This window comes from Neopelma chrysocephalum, unplaced genomic scaffold (assembly GCF_003984885.1).
Source record: "Neopelma chrysocephalum unplaced genomic scaffold, ASM398488v2 Primary Assembly neopelma1_23, whole genome shotgun sequence".
Taxonomy (NCBI): Eukaryota; Metazoa; Chordata; class Aves; order Passeriformes; family Pipridae; genus Neopelma; species Neopelma chrysocephalum.
The window spans coordinates 23,568,456-23,582,316 of NW_020897691.1; the positions used below are offsets into that span (position 1 = coordinate 23,568,456).

Here is a 13,861-nt window from a genome sequence, read left to right on the forward strand (position 1 = left end):
AGATTGTGATCATTTTTACATTACCTGTTACTATCTTTTTGTTCCATTTTTGGTTAAAAGCACCCACTTTGCTTTCAGAAAGTAGTCTTACTGCCTTAGTGTTGAATGAGTTAATCATGTAGTAATACTAGTTTTAGTCACTGACACACTTTTTAAGACTCTAAGAGTATGTTTTAGATACACCAACAGTTTTATTAATATCCCGCACAGAACTTTCATGAAGAATTCTTTTAACCTTTGTTGGCTTGAGACCACAGTACAAAATACTGCAAAGGTCGGTTAATACCTTCTGTGCCTGTATAATATGTCTGATAACTTCTGAAATATTGCTCAACTATAATAAACTCACTTGAACTAGACTGGAAAAAATGTGAAATGTACCTAGACTTTAACTTGGGTACAAGCTTTATAGCTTTCTTGACTTTGAAAAATTTTTATCTTCCTGTCCCACTGCTCTCCCCTCTCCCACTGCCACTGTTTTTGCATGAGGAACACTGTGGTTCATAAGTAATACAAAAATATCAGTTCTGTGTGAGAGATTACTGAACACAGATAACAGAAGTGAGAATTGTGACCAGAAGAGTTAAGGGAAAATGGGGTAGTATGGGGAAAATTTTATGTCATTTTCAGGTTTTCTCTGTAGCACTTTTAGTACAGATTGTGATGGTGTTTGACTGAAGATATGGCTGGCAAAATGGCAGCAATCATTCAATTTTGTTTTTTTTCCCATGGCAACATAAGGCTTCACCTGACACATTAATATTGGTTATTTCTACAGTTGCACAACAGGAAGCTGAACTCATAAAAGATCTCAGTTCATCACTTACCACAGCTGCACCAAGAGGGCCACAGTTCTTTAGCAGTTTTTCTGAAATTCCTGTGCAAAAAAGCTTAGTGATGTCTCCGGCAGATCAGTTTGTCAGTGTTGCAAGAGCATCAATGAGAATGCAGAAGGTGAAACAAAAACTTGATTCTGTTTTGGTAAGTCAAATTTAATTAATTTGCAGAACTATATAATCTTCTCAGCCAAAGTTCATATTCTGGGACTGGTATATGTAATAAAACATATATTATGTTGTCATAAGATCTGATCTTCAGAAGTTAATATGTCTCTTGCTAATATTAATGCACCCATAAGTAGCTCTTTAGAAAAGAGTAATCATATAAAACTTATTTTTGTTTATCAAATATTGATGACAAGGGATGTTTTTTGCTAGTGCCATTGCCATTCAGACGTTTATATGATTTATTTCATAGATCATTATGGCCAAGCTTCAGAATGTTCTCTCTCTTTTGTTTGTTTGGGTTTTTTTTCCCTATTCACCTTTAAACTTTTATGTGGCATAAATGGCAGGGGGTTTATAGTGTAGAGGGCTGCAGGGCTGACCTCTGTGGGAGATCGTGGTCTTTCGTGTCCTGGGCACAGCTGTTTCAAGCCAGCTTTGCAAAGGACAGTACAGATCCACTGCACAACTGAAACTGGAGCAAAACAAAACAGCATATGGGACCCTCAAGAAAACATACTGAAGAGAGGTCTGTACCTAGTGGGGAGAGGAGAGACCACAGCAGAGGAGAAACACAAAGGAAAACATGTCAGAAGGCACAAGTAGAGATACAGGAAGAGAGATAGGAGGCATGAAAGAAGACACAGCAGGAGTCACGAAGGTGATGCAAGAGACACAAAATGATGCAGAAATGGAGATACAGGGGAGATGACAGAGTAGGCGTGAAGGGAAACACAGGAGATACATGAGGACGCGCAAAAGAAAACACAGGAGATGGTACATCTCTAAAGGGGCTGCAACCTGTGGAAGAATCTGTGCTGGACAGGTACAATCCCCAAGAGTATTTTATCTGGTGGAGGATCCATACTAAAGCATTTGAAAAGAGTAAGAAACAAGAAGAGTCAAAAAGAACAAACCACTATACACTTAAGACCACTCTCCTGCACCACCGTACCAAAGGGACTGAGTGTAACCTAGTGGCAAATGCAAGGAGACTGGGGGCTAGAAAGGAGGAAAAAGAGGTGCCTAAAGCGAAGCTGGGACAGACAGAGAGGGATGAAAAGTGTTTTCTTTGGGTAGGTGCTTGACTATTTGTCTTGTTTCTCAATACGTGCATTAGTAATTAAAGCCTTTTTAATTGGCAATAAATTTCATTGATATTCCCCAACTCGAGACAATTTTGCATGCAGCAAGAATTTATAATGGACCTGAGTAGCACTATGAAGTTATTATTACTTTTCACAATGACATGAACTGCATTTGTGTTTGCATTTATTATTTTTTGGTTTTAAGTACTTTTGAATACATGTAGATTTTTTCATGTAGTTTTAGGTTTTGTCTTTATTAATAAGCAGTGAATCACAAAAGAAGCAGGTGAGTAGATGAAAGCAGTTGTTGCTGAGTTTGCTGTAGCTACTCTCATCATACTTTAGGGGTTTTGCTTTGGGTTAGATCTAGTCTTGTTCCCTGGATTTGACATCCCATTAGGCGTGAACTTTGAAACTGTCCAGAAGAAAACTGTCTCACAGTCCTTTGATTTTTGGACTGTGAACTCCCAGTGGACTCCTTTCTAAACCCCACATTGTACTCTACGTGGATAACAGTAGCTGGTTGCTTCTGCCTTTGAATTAAACAAGGTCTCAGACAAGGAAGCAAGCCTTGTTTCTGATTTCTGCTCATTTTGTTCCTACTCATCTACAAAGTGAACACTGGTGCCTTCAAGTTGTTTATCAGAGAAGGGCACAATATGGAGAGAATGGACCATGTAACCTTGTGTCTAGGACAAGTGTTCCTGGAAGATACTCCAGAAGAAATTCTAATCTTCTAGATGTCTTATGAGGAAAAAGATGGGGCTGATGAATTTATGAGAGTCTTCGTCATTGCATCTGTTTAGTCTCAGATTAGCCAGGGTTTCTGGACTGTGGGAGACAAATCTGGTTTAGCAGAGCCACATAGATGTTCCATGGAACCATGTAGCTAGATGAAATAGATAAGCCTACAGTTGTGTTTGAGAGAATAACTTTCATCCACTGGAGTTTTGTAACCCTAGATTCCCATTGCGCAATGACCAGTTTGGGATGAGTAAGTCCATTTTGAGCAGAGTCATGATCAGTGTTTTTGACAGCATCCTCCAAATCCTCTCTCATGTGGGAGATGTCGAAAAGGTTGTCTGAGTCTTCTCACTATGGGGGTTTCCAAGCAGTAGAGGATGGCGGTTGAAAGAGTCCACATGCATTTTGATACCTGTCACATGGCAGTGGTGATTATAAACACTGTGAGAATGCTTCCTGGCAGAGCTTTATGAACCACTGAGATATTTGGGAGGAGATTTCTTTGAAAGGACTCTTGATACTAATCTTTTTAGTGATCCAACATGAGATTCAGGAGACAGTGATAAAGCCTTTTCAAGCAGGGATAGGATCATTTCTTGCATGTGGATGCAGTCTTGCCTGCCTTCATTATCACGTTCTGGACACACCAGAGTAAAATATATCAACATTAAAACTTAAAATTTCTACTGATTTGTAATTAGCAATTACAGTTTTGGATGTCTGTGCAATTCCCTTTTTCATGGGGAAAATTATGCATGTATGTCAGTGCAGGCTTTGCTGGAAGGCTTATTAGAAAGCACACTTGCATAAATAGTTTGCTAAAGTGTTTGTCAACATATGCGTGAGAATGTGCTTATATTTCTGGGAACAGACAAGTAAAAATGAAGAAAGTAGACTTTATAAAGCCACACATAGGGTGGCTAGCTGCCCTGTGGTAGGGTTGGAAAATGAAAATCCAGACAAGAACACCTTTTATGTATTTGTCTGATGGGAAAAACAGTAGGGAACTGGAAACTATGTAGGGTTTGTACTGGTCTTTAGTTCATGTTTGCATACCAAAAGCTTGTCATAGATTTGTAGGAAATACCATGTTGGGGAAAGCATGGTGGCAGCGAACCTTGTAGACAGTAAACCTGGCCTAAGGTCATGCCTGGAGTCACGTTTTGTGAGACAAAGATGCCAGAACACCCAAACAGCAAATCTGCCAACACAGGGGTCTCTGATTTTAACATGTGTGAACTTAAAAGTTACTTTCATATCCATTAGCTGTTAAGTGCAAAGTTTGGAGTTCTGTGACTTAGGTATATGATTTGAAAATGTAATGTCAATACATTAAAATTTGGTTTAAGCTAGATAGAAATAGAGAGTACTCGGATCCTGTATGAGCTTGGGTTTTTTGTGTTGTGACCAGTGCCTCTTTTCCAGGTACCTTTAGAACCAATCTTTTTGGGTTTTTTTCTGTTTTTCTTCGTTGCTACCTAAACAGGAACTTTAATGAATGATAGGATGAGTTTCTTTTCTTTTCCTCTGCAACATTACCATTCTTGTTAGACCAGAAAAGGTGTAATTAGAAGCAAGAGTTGACTATTGTGTTTAAGCTTTAACAATTCACAAAAGCTGAGACATTTTTTTACAAAAGGTAAAAATTAATTTCTGTATGAAACCAGAATGCAGAATTGGCTTCTTTACCACAGAGAGAAATTACAGTGTAGTGAATCTTGGCAGCAATTATTATTTATCCCTGCCTCAAGGACTGTATGATTCTATTCACAGAAGTTTTTGATAGGAAAACACTTATCTCTGGTCCTTGAAAGAACTCATAAATGCTTTTCATTCAGTGTTACTATTTATGTTTTTAAAATTTCACTTCCATCTAGCAGTGAAAATACCTGTTTATAACTTTGCATAACAAGAGGATGATATATGTTATCTAGGTATGGGGAGAAGGGCTTTCTTTAAAGGTTAGTATTCTACCTCTGAAATTGTGATTTTTAGATGCCTAACTCCTTTTTAGCACTCACGAATAGCATCTATATATACTCTGTAGTACTAATCTTGGAATCAATTAAATGTTGGCTGCCTCATCTCTCAACATGTGAATGCTTCTAAATTAAAGTATGATGAGCTTTTCCAGTCTTTACTTTATGCTGAATTTATGAAAAGTGTTATTAAAAGGTTATCAAAGTGGTTACCAAAATTCTGATATTTGGAGTGTATTAAGTATAATATGAGACAAGTAGAATGTAAAAGTATTCTTTCCTGTATACAGAAATGCTTAAAACTGGTGGGACTTTTTGTCCTTTGGGTGTATTTATTACTATGGAATAATTCATAAAAGGAGTGAGAGAATCCAGAAGCGTATGCCTCGGTTTCCATCAAATGTACTGAACATTCATCATTGAGCTATATGACTACAAAGTATGCTCATAAATGGTGCTTTGGTGTAGTATACATCAGATAGTATACTTTGTAGTCCTTTCAGATGGTCTTCTTTAAGAATTTAATTGAGATGCAAAATATATCTTTTTGCGTTAGAATAGAATTTAAAACCGCTACTTTTCAGAAAAAAAAACGTGCAACCTTTTTGGTGAACACATAACCATGATACTGGTAGTATCTAAACCATCAGGTGGAAGAAGACAGAAGCTTGTGCTTTTGTCTGCGACAAAGACCTAGACATAGAGCTAGATGCCCAAGTGGTGTTGTGGGGGGTTTTTTTATGCTACCATTTGCAGTCTTGTGAGGATCTGTCCTCTGGTTCATCTTGGTTTTGGTAGATTCTAAAATACTGTGCTTGACTTGTGGGCTTTAGTGCAAATCTGTAGTTCTGTAGTAACTTACTATGGCTTCTACCTGAAGATGGAAAACTGGAGAGTCATAATATACTAAGTACTGAGGACTCTTTTGAAAGCATTGACAGTTCTGTGAATGTTTTTTGCCAAGTACAAGACAATGCTGCAGTGTTTCTGCAGGCTGAAGTAACTCAATCATGTGTACAATACAAATTTTTTATCTACAAGCTCTCGGGGAGGTACTGATATTCTGTATTCTTATCATATGTATAAGAAATTTGCAATATTTTTAAAACCTTTTGTTTACTTTCTTATATTAGTGGAGAACGTGATCCTGTAACACAGGCCATCATTTTCCTGATGACCTGCACAATACATCTCACTGGAGTGAGGGCTTTTAAATTAAATAGATGTTTTAATAGCAATGTGTACTTTTTCCTGTTCCTGTATTCCTCTTCAGAATGCTAGGAAATGCTCTTCTTACTCTAGGAAATTCTTTTACAATTATTACTTTACACATACCTAGTCCCAACTGCAGACTGGTAAGGATGTATTTTATAAGCCATGTGTATTTTATAAGCCATGTGGATCTGAAATCCTACAACCATTTCATTTACTATGTAACGATGATTTTTATAAGCCTCTTCTTCATTTGCCAAGCAGAATGTTAAATCGTTGTGATTGCGTAAACTGATAGCTGATATGAAATGGTTGAACTATTACTAGAAGCTTTATATAGGTAAAATACTTAATAGCTCATGAAAGTTTTGCCAGAATTTTACTTTGTATGTTTTTAAGAAATATTTTATTATAAAGTAAGGTTTTAGAAATTGTGATGGATTTTCCTTGTCAATTCATTAAATTTGCCAGTTTTAACCAAGTTGCCTGTGTAAGAAAAAGTTGAACAAATAGAAAGTTTTTTCTGTGGTTTGTTTTTTGTTTGATTTATTCCCCCCTGCCCTCTGACAATCTTACAAAGCAGGTCAGGTTCTTAAAATCTGTCATATTTTCCTATGTTAGAAGATTCTTCGCTTAGAAAGAATTTTTTTATGCATTCCTCATTTTAAGCAGGTAAATTTTAAAACAACATATTCAAAATAGATGTATGTCCTGGTTTTGCCTGGGATAGACTTAAACAATGACGTTTTTCAGCATTTTATGTCTCTCAGGGGCTTATGTTTTATATAAATGGTATGCCAGACGGGAATTGAATTGCATTCATTTTTTAGCTTAAATCTAGTCCTGAAAGGAGGTTGTAGCAAGGTGGGGTTGGGCTCTGCTCTCAGGCAACAAGTGACCGGACAAGAGGAAGTGGCCTTAAGCTGCACCAGGAGCGGTTCAGGTTGGACATTAGTGAAGAATTTCTTCACTTGAAGGGGTGGTTAAGCATTGCAACGGGCTGCCCAGGAGGTAGTCGAGTCACCATTCCTGGAAATGTTCAAGGAATGACTGGACGTGGCACTCAGTGCTGTGGTTTAGTTGACAAGATTTGGTCAAAGGCTGGACTCCATGATCTTGGAGGTGTTTTCCAACCTAAATGATTTTATGTTGGGTGCAGAAAGAACACTGATCATGGCTCAAATATTAAGATACTATAAATTGAGAGTTAAGGATATACAAGATCAAACCTTTAAGAATTTTGGAATAAGGTTTCACAGATTCCTTTTATTTTTTGTTAGTTGTGGAATTTTTTCATTCACATAAAAGATATGGAAAATAACTATTTTTTTTTTTCTTATCATCCAAAAGCACTGCTTATTGTCGGGAAATCTAGTCAGAGTTTGTTTGGGTTTTTTTTACCTTTCTGTGTTTATGGTTACATTACAGTTAATCTCTGGAATAATCAAATGAAGGCTTGGTAACATAACAAATTAGTTTACATGTTTTGTTTAAGTGCATAATTATAAAAATGATTTAGTGTAGTGCAAGTCTGATTATTTTTATTTTTTAAAAAATAATATGAATAATAATTATATTTTCACAGAATACATCTTTTTTAACATCTCTGTGGGAAAAAAAATATCTACCAAAAAGGTATTTTATATATGATAGGAAAAACCTAAAGTATAACCAAATACTTGGGCAGTGGGGGGATAGGTGGGGTGGGGTTACAAACTTCTGAGTGGTTACCTGAAGCTGTATAGTGTATTTATAGTCATGTCCTAGTGTCTTTTACCAGCAGGTACAAAGGAATAGGTTTGTATATATACATATTTGAGAAGGTGTGAGTCAGAAAAATTTCTGGTGTCTATTTTCTGTAATAGAAAGAGAAATAAAATCATAGGACAAGTATCTTTGGGTGTGTTTTTTATGTGGAATAGGTTACATCTGTTTTTCATTTGCATGAAAAAGGAGATCTTAAAAACTAACTACAAAAGTAATGGATTTTTTTTCCCCCTGATCACGTTTTTTGATAGCATGAATCGTAACATTAGGTCACAGTTTACATAGTAACCTACGTGGCTCTTAAACAAGACAAATCTACTTTTTACTGTTATTGGTGATACATTACCCACTTCTGCTAAGATATGTATATCTAGGCATGTTCTTAAGTTGAAATGCCGTTTTTATCCAACCCAGGAAAGGTTGTTCTCTTTGTGTTTAATGGCCAAGTGAGTCTACAGTGCCTGTGTATAACTGAGCCTGTATTTAACTGTTTTGTGTCCTGTACGAAGAAGTTGGTATTCCTTGTGGCTAAATGAAGGAAGCATACTATTCCAAATGTTTATAGAAACCTTAATTTCTTCTTAATATTTTTTTTAAGACAAAATTAAAAAAAAGGAAGAAAGCTTTTGAAGTAACCTGTAATTGAAATGCCAGAACTTTCTGGCAGAACTAAGGAACTGAGTATACATAATTACTGTGTAATGAGACAGCATCTGTAGACAATGACTAAACAGTAGGATCAAGCACCTCTTAGTGTCAATTTTCATTTGTATGCCCTGGTCACCTCTGGGCTTCTATGGGAAAAAACATTCATGCACTCAAGTTACAAGGAACCATTTTGATGAGTTCCTGATCAGTGTAGTCAGAATAAGAGGACTGTAGGAAGCATCAGGGGAGCATACTTGCTTCAGACAAGTAAATCTGTCTAAGTTTTGCCTGTCTTTGCGATAATACCTTATTTTAGCTGGGGGGGGGGGGGTTTCCACTTAGTCTAAAAGTACGTAAGAGCAAAATAGTTTAGTCTCCAAGTGATTGCAGGACACCTAACATTAAGAATCCCAGTGTTCAGTGGAGTCCTTCTAGCCCTACTGTCATAGAAATTGCACTTTTATATAGATGTAAACTTGACTGAAACTTATATTACAAATTTAAAAGCTGTATTGCTATATTCCTACTTTAAGCATTATTGCTTATGTATTTTCTTCTAACATGGAGAAAAATATCAGAATTTGTATTTTAGTTTTATTTCAAATTCAGCTTTTAAATTCTGCAGAATCATGGTTTTAGTAATGCTTTTAAACTGACTTTAAAAGTGTCCTAGAGACCTAAAGTTTCAGAAGGGAAGCCTGAAACTAAAAGATTGAGAAGTAATATAGAGCTGACCAACATGATTTGGCTTGCAACTATATATGGGAATGTTGATTTTATTGATTGCAAAGGTCATAAAATTGCATTCTTAGGAAAAAGAGAAATAGCTTTTGTCAGCTTGTCGAATCTTAGAGTATTCTGTTTTCTATCTCATCCAATTCACTTTTAATGTCAAAAATAGTTCCACTGAAAATGTGTATTTGTGTAATTTGCATAAAGCTGCCCTAACAAAAAAGAAAATGCAAAACAGCTTTGTTTAAACTTGGCAAAAATTATGTACGTATCTTTTTTGCTACAAAAAGTGACATGAATAAGTCTTAGTTTTACTCAATTCAGGACAGTAGTAAACTGTATCTTTGATAAAGCTGTGGTTTGTGCATGAAGCAAGCAGAGCCTGTTGTGAAAAATAAGTAAATTGATGGTTGGCTATCTTAGCCAACTTTGCTCGTTGTAAAGGTATTTAGCAATGCCTTCCCACAGCATGCATTTCAAAAAAAAAAGATTGCCTCACTCTGTTCCATAAGGTAGTCTTATGTCTGCCTGTTGTAGGAGAATTAAATATTTTTCATAGGATAGTGCACTTCACCTGGAAGCAGTTGTGCTTGAATCACTAGTCCTCATTTATTAGCTGAGTGGTTCCCATTTCTGTTATAGTGTGGCATGTTTTTTTCCTCTTTGGGCCTCTTAGAGGTTTAAATAATACTTATGAGATAGTGGCAGAACGGTCATTAAAACTCTGATTTTGTCTGTACTTTGGAGGGGCAGGCTTTTATAGCTCACCTTCATTCAGCTTCATTGCCATTAAGGGGAGGAATGAATCACTCCTTTGATTTAAAACCTTATTTTTAATATCTCTTTTATTAAAAAGGTTTTTATCTTGTTTTTAAGGCCTTGGAGAGGAAGGAAGAATTGTAAGAGAATTTGTGCTGCGTTTTAGAATGGGTGATTTTCTTAACTCTTCGGTACTGTACACAATCTTCTGTTGTGTTTTCTGTTGCATTTGATTGCAAAGCATGGCTGTTTGGCCTGTATAATGAGACTATTTGCGTGATACAGCAGGAAAATATAGAGAAGTGAATTAAATGTTGTACAGGAATAATAGTGTTTCATATCTTCTATATAATTCATTCAAACACCACAATCAAGACAAGTTTATTTTCATAATTTTTCCTTCCAGGATGAACGGGGGTTCATCTGTTAAGTGCTAGTTTTCAATAGTTTGCTCTGCCCTGTTTAGTTTGATTTCCAAAGACTGATATATTCAACCTGTCTTCATTCCCTGGTGTTGTCTGAAACCTACTTTTTGATAGCAAATTTGAAAGAGAATTCCATGAGGATATTTGGCTAGAACACATATGTTTGTGTGATGGCATAGTGTTCACTCAGCAAGAAATTCATGCAAAGGGGAGTCTTCTCATTTATCTAGGGAGGAAGACTCACTAGAGCTTACAGTGGATTAAAGAAGATGCAACACTGCTCAAAACATTTGCAGAACAGATTATTTTTCTGTATTTGAATAAACACATAAGCTAGTGGCTTTCCACCATATTTTTTGTATCAGAGAAAACTTTATGTCAACGAAGCTTACTCGCTTGCATATGTAAACGTAAGAAAAGCAGGTTGATTTTGTTGTTGTAGTTGTTCAGACAAACAGGTCTCCGCTCTGCTTATGTTTCACAACTACTGTTTACTAACATTCATTTAGATTTGTACATTGCAGTAAAATCTAGCAGGTTTAATGCTTTTTTTAAATCATGTTCAATGATTAGTCTGATCTTCTATCTTGTTTTCTTTCTGTCAGCTTTGGAGTACAGTCCTTACAATTGTGCGCAGTTGCTACAAGAGTTCTTGGCTAATCAAAGGCGGATACATTAAGACAGAGGTCTAGTGTAGTGGTATAGAGGAGATGGTTGCAGATGTCCTCTATAGCCCAGTCAAGTCATTCAACACACTTTTAGTGCTGTATTACCTGCATTCCAATACAACTGCCAGTGCCCGAATATTACACATTCTTGAATTGATTAGTATTTATTAAATTACAGAAATAATAGTTGTATAAAATATAAAATTTCTGAGATGATCCACCAATTCATTTTCCTTTAGCCATCTCCGCTCTTTAAACAGAACTGACAAGCCAGTAGATTGAAAATTTGCAAAATATCACTGACCCACAAGTGAAGTTTCAAGTTCTGATCTAGAGTTTACTGAGGCCAAAGGAAATACTCCACTGAGTATGGGCTTCTAGCTGGATTAAGTGACCATATGCATTTATTCTATATGATGAAATAGGCTTACCTTTTGAAAGGATCAAGAATTATGTTGCCTTATGTAAAAAACTCAAGAATTCTAGCACATGAATCTATTTTGCTTGAAGCAAGTTACAAATATTTTATTTAAGGCCTGGTTTTTGTCTCTTTCCGTTGTATTATTAAGGCAGCCAATGAACATATATTTAACAAACAGTAAAATTCTCAATTGGATCAAGTAAAAACCTGAGATTGTTCCTTTTTTTCATAGCGTTGTATTGGATTAATATGTCAAGAGTAAAATTTGGGGAAGGGCTTTTGCATTTTAATAGTTGTATATCGAGAAACCCCATAGGAAAACAAATTTTCATTACATTATCTTTGTTACTGTGGAAATTAGGATTGGAGATAATTTTTTGTGTAACTTACATGTAGGAAGTGTCTGGGGTTTTGGTCTAAAGTATGCTTTATTGATTTGCAGAAATTGGTTTTATGTTAGGTTAAGATTTTTTTTTCTCTAATAGTGAGTAATCTCTTCAGAAATATAGTGTAGTTAGGATACTCAAAAATGAGAATTTATAAGTTTATGACCATATATAAATGTCTTTTTATATACAAAGATGCACCAAGATGGTGGTTGAAAGAATTCTGTTTCATTGTTTGCATTGCTTGAGAGGTAGTGTCCATATATAAACACACAGTTGAGCTTATAGCTGTGCTGGTAATTTTTCCAAGTCTGTACCTCCAAATATTAAAAAAAAAAAAAAGATAAAAATTGAAATTGCTAGTAATTGTCAACTTGAGTCTTTTTTTTTTTTTACTGGTATATAATAGTTATTTAATGTTAGCAAATATTTCTCTTCTAGCTATTGCATCAGTAAATGACCCAGGAAATTACACTTCACTTTCTGATTTGTCTTCCTATTACAGGCGAGCTCAAATCTCTTGCTTCCTGCACCATCATCACTGTCACCACACTCCAAGCTAAGACTGCCAGGCACTCTTAGCGCTCCACTCAATCCTTTGTATTCTTTCACTACTGAAAGTGGTAAGTTTCTTTATTTCTTCACTCTTTGTAGGGAATGGGTAATAACTTTACGAGGATGTTTTTTCTGACTTTTTAAATTTTGTTGTGCAGCTCTTTCAGGAAGTGTCCTGGTTTTGTTATATGTGATATTGTTTATAAAGTGCAGTGTGATACAGTCCAATACTGATGCATGTTCCCCTGTAATGCTTTTTTTTCCTTAAACCGTGCACTTATTTAATTGTGATATCAGTTCCTAAAAGACTATGAGATTGCCGGATTTTCTTCATTTAATATTTTGATAATATTTTAATGCTTACTAAATGATCTTAAATATGGACACTCAAAAATAATAGAATTTAAAAGCGTATATACTTATATAAGAACCGTAGCTCTGGGTAGTTCATTTGCAGTTGTATTTAATGTACTTTTAGGGGGTTTTCTTCTAAAGACATTTTGTATTGAAAGAATTTGAGAAAAAGGCAAGTAGTGCAAATATGCACATTTGCGATGCTTACTTTGCTAATAATATCTGTTTCTTTGCTAATCACAGCATTTAATAATAAAATTTATGATTTCATGTCTTTCTCTTTTTTTTGGGGCACTCGTAAAATAAGACAGAAAATTGGTACCTTAATTTTGAAGTGTTTTTGTTTTGTATCCTTGAGAAGGGTAAAAAGAATTCTAGGGGGAGGGTGGAATATATAATGAACTAAAACGAAGTAATAGAGATTTAAAATTTAGATAGTAAAGATAGGAATAATCTCTATAATTATATAGAATTATGTCCTAAAGGCAGGCAATTTTTTTTGCAAATCAAGTTAGGATTACTTTTTCTGAGTAGCCAGGGAAAGGGTCCAAGAGATTGACCACTAGTCTCAAAATTACTCTTAGTCACTAATTCACAATGCAAATGGCCATACACCAATTAACTTCTGTGTTTCCATTTTCTACCTTAACAAAAGAGCTTAGAGCCTAATACTATTCATCTTTTGCTCAACAGATGCATATTATTTCCAGAGTGTGTAAATCTTACAGAAACTGTAGAATATGTATTCTGTCTTACATACTGTGAATATTTAAAATAAGTGGACTAACCCTTCAAAGAACATGAACATATACTTCAAGTTGTTCTAAATGGCTATTCCTAATATTGCTCAAACTGAGTAATTCTATTTTCTTGAATTTTACTTTATGCAGTGATGCCTTAAGCCCCTATTAGTTTTTATTTTTCTAATTTTTGTAAGCTTTATAAGTTTTATAAATAGTAGAAGTAGATTTTAAAAGCAGTAGCCCTTATCCCTCTACCCTGTAGCACCCTTTAGTTTACAAATTCCTTAACCCTCTTACCCTATTCCATGTATCCTATATCAATCCTACCCCCAAATCCAGTAGAAATGTTTAGTCTCTTGTCAAGGCAAGGCCTGTT

General features: G+C 35.5%; 1 protein-coding gene across 11 annotated transcripts in view; it reads left to right on the plus strand.

Annotated features, from left to right (window-relative positions):
- AHI1 (Abelson helper integration site 1) overlaps positions 1-13,861 on the plus strand; it is a 101,441-nt gene that overhangs the window by 42,161 nt on the left and 45,419 nt on the right. For all 11 annotated transcript variants that reach the window (XR_003535415.1, XM_027690466.1, XM_027690530.1 and 8 more), the window contains 2 exons: positions 779-981; positions 12,339-12,456. Coding sequence is in view for 10 of the 11 variants with exons in the window: in XM_027690466.1 (XP_027546267.1) it covers positions 779-981; positions 12,339-12,456 (321 nt within the window). In the remaining variant the exon portion in view is untranslated. The remainder of the gene's footprint in view (positions 1-778; positions 982-12,338; positions 12,457-13,861) is intronic.